The sequence below is a fragment of the Mugil cephalus genome, chromosome 7 (assembly GCF_022458985.1).
Source record: "Mugil cephalus isolate CIBA_MC_2020 chromosome 7, CIBA_Mcephalus_1.1, whole genome shotgun sequence".
In the NCBI taxonomy this organism is placed as follows: domain Eukaryota; kingdom Metazoa; phylum Chordata; class Actinopteri; order Mugiliformes; family Mugilidae; genus Mugil; species Mugil cephalus.
Genome location: NC_061776.1, coordinates 2,410,374 through 2,419,284, shown reverse-complemented (window position 1 = coordinate 2,419,284; position 8,911 = coordinate 2,410,374). Strand labels below are relative to the sequence as shown.

At 40.7% G+C, this 8,911-nt stretch overlaps 1 protein-coding gene across 1 annotated transcript; it reads right to left on the bottom strand.

The window, feature by feature from the left end:
* Positions 1–3,636: 3,636 nt before the first annotated feature.
* Positions 3,637–6,237, bottom strand: rnf182 (ring finger protein 182). Its single transcript, XM_047590025.1, has one exon. It carries the CDS (start codon positions 5,089–5,091, stop codon positions 4,255–4,257), a length of 837 nt encoding a protein of 278 aa, XP_047445981.1. The 5' UTR covers positions 5,092–6,237; the 3' UTR covers positions 3,637–4,254.
* Positions 6,238–8,911: the final 2,674 nt, after the last annotated feature.

The following is an 8,911-nucleotide window of genomic DNA, read 5'->3' as shown; positions in this document are numbered from 1 at the left end:
ATACTTTTGATAGTTTTCTCGTTTGAGGTAATGTGTATCATTAACATGAACACAGTGGAAAGTAACAAAACTAATGAGTTGTGGCAACACAACAAACCATATGAAACACCCCAGGTCAACCCTTTATGGGGCAAGGAACCATATTTGTTAACTTCGGCACACATTTTAAATTGCACCCCTGTTCTTCTCGCTAAGGTTTAGAGGCATGTGGTTTTCATTCAGCCAATCAATAGAAGATCAGGAAACATTCTCGGGTCTAATCGGGGTCTAGTGTGGTCTACAAAGTGATAATACTGACAATCAGCTCTTATAAACTAATGCTCTAATTACATGTTTACATGTGTTTACCACAAAAGGGAACAGAAACATTTATTGTAAATTCATTAATCTTGACTTATTCTTTAAAAGAAAAGAAAAGAAAAATGTAAGTAAAGTAAAAATGTCTTCTATATGCCCTACAATAACACTCCAAGGTTGAAATTTGGAATTTCCAAGTATTTAAATGAGTGCCTTATGTACAATATACTTCAGAGTTTAAAATAAATAAATACATTTCTCTGATGTCTTTTATTCTTTATGAATATATGATTTGCTCTTTTTAAGATTTACCAGACACATTAAGTGTAGTTGCGCGGTGTATCGGTATCGTATCGGTATCGCCGATACCAGCCTGAATTTTACTCAGTATCGTATCGGAAAGGAAATCGGTGGTATCGAACATCACTAGTCGGAGCGTTATCCGCGCATCTGATTGGCCGAGAGCGGCTCCACTCACTTCCTATAAGAATGTGAAGTAAACACAAGATACAGTACATCTTTACTAACCGTGACAGGCCTTTTTTATATAAGGAAATCCTTTTATGACTATCTGAAATCCAAAATCATAAACAGAGAATAACTTATTTACTGTTATAACAGTACATTCATGGGTGTAACCTTAAGCACCAAAGGGCAATTAACAATCTTATTATTAGCACCATGTGGCAAATGTCCTCAATTATGGAATGTATTTCAATAAATAAATTCAAAAAAAAAAAAAAAAAAAAATATATATATATATATATATATATATATATATACATACATTTAAGCGATTCTACTTTTTGTAGAACATAACTCGTTCTTAAAGATTGTAGTTTTGTTTTATTTGTGGGGTGATTGTCTAATCCTGACAACAGTATTAATCATCTTTTGCCATTTGTGCACCTGATGAAATTGTCTACATTTATATGGAAATTGTTTTTCAAGCTGCCTGAAATCAGTTTCCATTTTAACTGTTTACATGAACACGAAATGAAATGATCTGATAAGGTATTTGCGTTTACATGCACTTAACGTTGCTGTCGACATGGTTTCTGGATTCATTCATCATTTCAAACTCTTGTTGTTTTTCTATCCTCACCTCATGTTTTTAGTACATGGAGCAGACATGCTCAGAGGGAATGGATTTATTCAAGCCAAGACTTTACATGGTCATCACAGGTTTACACCAGCACCTCTCATTCTGATGTCTCATTCTGATTTCTCCATGCTGCAGAAGGTGATTTGGGAACCGTATAACCATTTGTCATTTGGCAGTGGGCCATACCATTATTTTTACTTTCTCCTCTCTTTGTATTTTAGTATTTTAATTTGAGTTGGGGCTGTTGCCTTTTTAATCCACGCTAACTTTTTATTTTTGCTCTACTCACCCTCTCAGGGGTCTGGGTCCATGGGGCAGTCGCCACAATGCAGATAAGGCAGCCTTGATAGTTGACATGATTTTATAGTAAAATTAATGGAAATCAGTGGCGCAAAAGAACCAGGCTGACTACATTATTGTTGTTGTTAGTCACCATTTATTTTTATGTAGTCATATTTTCTGATGTTTTGTGTTTTATTACAACATGACTTTGTAATTACTTCATTTAAGCCCACCATGTTTTTTTTGTTTTTGTTTTTTTTGCCTCTCCTTTGATTATTTTTTTGTAATATTTGATGTGCATATATACAAATTGTGCGAACTAAAATAAAATTAAAAAACCTTGAATGATAGATTAACTAAAATGAAAACCGTCCTGTTATGTTGTTGTTTCCAGCAGCTCTGATCGGAGTAATAAAATAAAGTGCAGACAGAAGGGGAAGGATTTCTTTTTTTCTTCTTCAGTTTGGCTTCCAGCGCCTGTGAACGTCCCTCACACCAACATGTGGGAATGTTCATTGCATCACTAAAAAGGAATCTGAAATGATGTTACGCTCCCTGTAGGGAAGCACTTGTTCGGATTCAGATCAAGTCCTCTGGAAAACACCAACGGTTAAAGGCCCCGGACTGTTTATCGTCAGTAAGACGTGTGTTTTAGAGGCAGAGCGAGGACAAAGTGTACTGGGAACAGCTCCTCTGTGTTTGTTTTATACTCGGCTCGGACGACTGAGAGGAGGATTTTAGCAGCATCATGGCGGCGAAAAAACAAATCCATAAATAACATCTGAACATATATAATAATAACTGAATAATATCGCAGCACACACAAGAATCAAAGAACTGAAACCGCGGAGCTGTAGAAAGTTTGTTAACTTCAATCCTGAGCTTTATTTTAGATTCTTTCTCGAATTTCTTCTCGATTCTGTCAATTATCGACCAGAGGTTGCTGTGCAACCTGGAAGCTTCCAGGACTCGGTCCTGATCTGAGGAAGCTAAATAACTAAATAAGGAGATAAATGACCGAATAACAACTTAGCATGTTATTACTGCCGCTTTCAATGAGGAGGAGAGACTTGTTCAGCTTGTTCCGAAATATGTGCCATATCCCCAAGTCAACAAAGGTAGGTAGAGACACATTAGAAACAGCAGCTGCTCACAGTTTTCTGATTCCCCCAGATAATTAATTAATTCACTGAAAAAAACTGAGATCTGTTCTCAGATACTAATACTCTAACTTTAACATTCCTCTGGGTGGTATCTGGAACAGCAGTATCTTTCTGAACCAATCAGAGCTCCGTAGACCAGTTGTGTTTGAGTTAATGCTGCATGATGCAATATGTCATTTTCTTCTGGTTTCATTGATAAAAGTCATTATAGGATTCAACCAACACATTTTCTGTTGAATCCAACAAGCTGTTATTTTTTAACTTTGTGCCAACTTTGATTCCTCCAGGACAAAACCACTTAAAGAGATTCTGACTTTTGTGATAGAAACGTCAGAGTCTTGGCTTTTAAAAGAGACCAAGACCATGAATGAGCTCCAAAATGTTCATCAGCAGTATTCACTTTACTTTGGCTTTGTCCTAAACTGGGGTTAATCGAGGAATCATCAGCTAAAACTTACACATTTGCCGTCTGATCAATTCTTAAAGGCCCACAGATTATTTAAAAGCCACGTCTGCATCGCTTTTATTTGATCCAGACGTCTCCAGTTTATGCACCACCAGGTAAGCGCTGTCTGACAGCAGAATCATTTCACTTTCAAATTCATCGGTGTAAATAGCCCTGCGGGATCTGTATTACCCTCTAACTAACTACATCAATCTGAGCCAAGGCAGGCGTGATTCTTCAGGCCTTCACTTCATGGATTTATACACTTAATGTATACTTTTGTTAAACCAAAGTTTGTGTTTCCATCGAGGGAGAAAAGTATTAAAAGTACAGGGACAAAAACATCCAGTCCACTAAACTTGTGCAGAGAAAGGGGGGTCGGGGTTAGAGGGTCACAGCGCCCTCTGCTGGTTAAAACTCAGCAAGAACCATTAAGATTTACACAAATCCAAAAAAACACATATAAAAGCATTCAGTGCTACTTTTATTTCAAGAAGTAATGTAAATATAATGTAAATCTTGCTCATATTTGTGACGCTTCCATTTAAAGGTAAAAAAAAATAAAAAACAGGGATCTCCTTTTTGGTGCATACTGTTTTGTGTTTTTATCACACTTACAACAAGAACTTTGGATTCTGTGATGTTTAAATTCACATTTGAAGAATTTAAGGCTGAGATATGAGCACAACGTGACAGGTTTCCAAGGGCAATATTCTGCTTTTCAATTAGCAGATTAATCAGGAAGGATTTCGACCTAAAATTAAAGTACAAATTAACATGTATAATAATGAGAATCTCCGAATGGCGAGGTCTGTTTGTGATGCTCTCTTCACCAGTAATAAAAAGGAGCATCTGAAGTAACTTCATGCGGTTGGTTGCAGAGTAACTTCCCCATTAGTGAATTCTGGAGCTCTATTGTCGAGAATGTTCAAAGCAAACCGTCGCCCATACATTTGGTCCCATTAGGGAGGCATGCAGTCCCAGATCTCATGGCAGATGCACTGGCAGAACCCGTAGACCATGATCATGATCAGACTGGCCGGAACCAGGCTCACCAGCAGCACCCCGACTGTCGTCCTCTGCATGATGAGCAGGTAAACCCCCATCGGCAGCGAGCTAAAGTACAGCAGCCCCAGCACCCACACCAGTGCCCGGGCTGAGGTCTGACACAGAAGTGCAGCACAGTTCCACACCGTCCACCTCTGCGTGATGGATGCCATGGAGTCCTGACTGGACGAGTGGTTGTCCTGGGAGCCACGTGGCAGGCGTTGGAGGTCTTGGGTCGACGTGGACGCCGGTGGCGGCTCCATGATGGTGATGACCACAAAATTGGGGGAGCTCCGGATGGTGGAGTAGGCGGTGGAAGCAGAGGAGGATAAGGTGGAAGGGGGCATGGCGGCGTTGCCACCCATCAGCGAGCTGAGGCGCCTTGGGCTGAGGAGCAGCTCGGTTGTGGCGTCCTGCTGGAAGTGGAGGTTCCTCTGGTTCCTGCTTTGGAACGCCAGCGCTGCCACCAGGTTGCAGTCGTCCGGCAGGCTGCTCACAGCCTCTCCCGGCAGCCTGGTGACGTAGCGGCAGAACGGGCAGACCAAGGCATTCGGGGGAGACTCACCCAGATCCAGGATCTTGGCGAGGCATTTGGAGCACAGGCGGTGGCAGCACTCGAGCACCTTGGGCCTGCGACTCCCCAGGTTGTACGCGCTGTAGCAGATCTTACATTCCAGTTCTTCGGCGCTCCACGTGTCCGCGTGGCTGCAACCGCCTACACCGTTCTCAAGGGTCTGCAGCTCAAGCATCATCCTGTCCTCAAACTTTATGAAACCTCGAGATCAACGGAAAAACCCAAACAGAAGCTCAGGTCCAGGCACAGCGAGAGATGCAGCAAGTTTCCCATGAATGGAGGCGACAGAGATCCACTCCACTGAAGGTCTCGGGTTCATTGTGGGTGTCCAACGGGTTCCTGCACTGTGTGTGCATGAGCGAGAGAAAGAGATTCAGGAGTGGATGTGGGAAGCCCCTCGCAAGTTCTGGCCTCTGGGGTTTGCCTGCCTCTGAGTAGTTGGAGTGACTGCTCTTCGTTTGGGGCAAAAAAAAAAAAGCCTTTCATGGTCCGCTCATGAAAAAAAAAAAAAGAGAGAGAGAGATGAAGAGAAAGACACAAAAAGAAAAAGGAGAGGGAGGGAGAGAGATAACTGTTAACACAGCAAACAGAGGCAAAAGGACAACAAAGCAGAGCCTGTACAAACCAGAGCTGGAATTTTCGAGTCTGATCTTTTGTTGCTCAGTGAAATTCAGTCCAATTAGTGGACACACACACACACACATACACACACACACACACACGCACGTCTGTATGGTTTTCTTTGTGAGGCCACTCGTTGGCATAATGCATTCCCTCCACCCTAGACCCTAACCATCTTACCTAAATACCTAACCCTTACCCCAACTCTAACCCTAGCCCCAACATCTACCCTAAAACAGATGAACTGGTGTAACATTTAAATTGGTCCCTAGAAAGATAGCTGTAAAAGACGACACACACACACACACACACACACATACATACACACACGTGTTTGTATGGTCACCTTTATGAGAACACTCGTTGGTATAATGCATTCCCTAGATCCTAACCATCTTAACTAAATGCCTAACCTCAACTCTTACCCTTACCCTAAAGTAATCCTAACCTTTACCCTAAAACTTAACCCTCAAACAGACTCATGAACAAGTGAGTCCTCACTTTGCACAAATGTCCTCAATCTGACAGTGTAAAACTCAAACTAGTCCCCAGAAAGATAGCTGTAGGAGAACACACACACACACACACACAAAGAAAATACCGATAGTATTTTTTGCTTCAGCGTGTACCTTGGACAATATGAATGAGATTTTATTTGCATGACTTTGTTTACTTGTGCATGTTTTAGTATGCAAAATCATGCTTTGTTGTGCATGTGTGTTGACAAGTGCTGATGATAAATTAATTTGCATTCGTATTTGTGTGGGTTTCTGTTGTCAAACTGACCTAACGTAACCTCAGGTTAATTTCTGTCCGATGAAACTTATTGTCTCACATCATTTCATTTATTTTGCACTAAACAAACTCAGGAGTTGCACCAGCCCCTTTATGACTATCTGTCACGTGCCATTTTTATACACAGCGTTTTAAAAGATTTCAGATGTGTGCATTTTAAATTTGTTAGTAGCTGATGCACCGAAGGCCTTTGTGAGAATCCTATGTATGTGTTGCTTTGCCCTGTTTCGACTTGAACCACCCAACTTCTGATTCCTCTCTTATCCTTCAAAAAGATATTTTTAATTTGTCTGGTGGTGCAAATGTGTGTCAGAATCCGTGAGCTGGCGCGAAGTGAAGGGAAGCTGGAGCAGGAATTGTTGGAGATCACAGTTTGGCAGCGAGCTCTGGTCTCGATTCACGGCCAGAACGGTGCAGGCGGCGCAAAATGGGTCACGGCCTCTTTGTAGTTCTTAGTTCCCCACCTCCCAAACACTAAAGTTTCTTTCTGACCCTGTCGTGTGTGGAAATGGGCTCGCTCTGCTTTAACTCCTACAGCGTCACCGGTATATTATATAGTTAGTAATTGATCTGAAACATAATTGAATCCTTATAGAGAGTATGGCTGACCAGCCAACCGTCGGTCCCCAACAGCCATTTGCAGAAACTTAGTTTGTTGCTACACATTAAGCAGCAGTCACTATTTATTAGAATAAGAAAACCTTAATTCGTCCCACATTTGTGAAATTGCAGTTTGCAACAGCATACACAGGGACAGAAAATAATAGGAATAAAGAGTGGACTGTGTAGAAGATAAAAGGATTAAAAATAATAAGATTTAAAAAAAAAAAGGATTGGCATATATAGAAACAAAAGTACTGAATTGCCACATATTTATCCATATTTATCCCTAGTTAGCTAAGGATCCTGCTACAAATCAAGTTAAACATGTAATATATACAAATATTATAATAATATATGTAGTGATCCTAACTAACCCATTTTTCCCAGTCGGTAAAGTCATTAAATCTCTCTTAATAGAGTAAACAAACCAACAAAAACAAATTAATTTAAGGCAACCATATTTAATTTATCTAGTTTTGACTAAATAATCCTAATCTCTTACTAATCCCAAACTGTAAACAACTGTAAAACCAACAAACACTTAAATATTCATCATTGAAATAAGAGTTAAGGGTTCAAGTTAAACCTGAGTGATTGATATTTTACCACTAGGGGGCGAAAAACCACTCATTTACCATCGGCTCAAAACCTTCTCACAGCTAATGCGCTAACAAGCAGTTGTCTGCTTATTCTATAGCACCTGCAAAAGCAAAGCAACACTTTCATCTCTTTGGAGTCATAGTTGCGTCCACTTGATGAATTTTGGTTCAATATTCACACTAAACAAATCTTCTTCCTAGTTTCGTCACCACTCTCTAACTTTGTCTGCTGCAGAAATGATGCCGAGTTAAAAGAGACAAAAAGGAGCGAGAGAAAATCAAGATATTTAGATACCATTTTATTATCTGAGGGATCATTAGGTACAAAACCTTCTAATGTAACAGTCCTGCACTAAATGTTGTCTTCATGAAGGTTCTGATTATTCAGTATTTGCTCCAAATTGTGTTGTGTTCCTATTATTTTGACATGTTAGTCAATGGGCCAGGTTTAGCAGATTTCTTCTTGAGTGTTTCAGTCCAGTTTAACAGCACTACAAGCTACATCCAATCCTCTAAAGGGGGGTTGGACCAGTGACACAATGGCGTATTAACCTATGAATAACAACAGCTCCAAATGTCTCCATGCGCTTTGCAAATGCAAAGAAATTCATCATTAAAGTGTTAACACTTAACAAGCTGCACTATTACAAAACATGTAATGAAGAACTGGACATTACTTCAATAAATAAATAAATAAGTGTAATTTCTTTGTAGTTCTAGGTCTCAGAGTCATGTTATGTCCACAGATGTTAGTAGATCTGTGTGTACTCTTGGAATAGCTGTTACTTTTACTGGAAAAATTGCAGTTATTGACCAAAGTGTAATTTTTGCACTTAGTAAATTCATCTTTTGGCCTGCAGGCCGTATTTTCGACACCTGTGCTCTGAAATGGCGCAGGACTTTTATATTAGGACGCATTCACTGGTGTACCTAATGTTTTGGTCAGTGTCTGTATAGCTTTTCTTTCATTCATGGATTAATTTGGGTGGCTGCAGAAAATTGGAATCCACCCTCTGGATGGGTGGCTGGAGCCGACGAGCACGTCTTTGGACAGTGGGAGAACAGACAAACACGACACAGAAAGGATTCAAACCCAGAACCATCTCACCCTGAGGCCTCAGTGCTGTAATCCCTAGGCCATTTACTCCCTGAAACCAAGTCTTAATCAACAGGTTTTAACCCAGAATAAACGGTCCCACGAGGACAACGTGGCCCCACGACCTGAGTAGACGGTGAAAACCTGGACCCCGCGACTTGATAAAAACAGGAAAACACACACACCTGACGTCATAGACCTGAACCACAACAACACCAGCAGCCGAAGGCTGAGGATGTGTCAAGGTACAGAGAGCTAGACAGGAAGCGAGGTGAGTCTGCTTT

What these genes read in the sequence shown, in the direction of transcription:
- rnf182 (XM_047590025.1), bottom strand. Translation starts at nt 5,091, where the DNA reads ATGATGCTTGAGCTGCAGACCCTTGAGAACGGTGTAGGCGGTTGCAGC.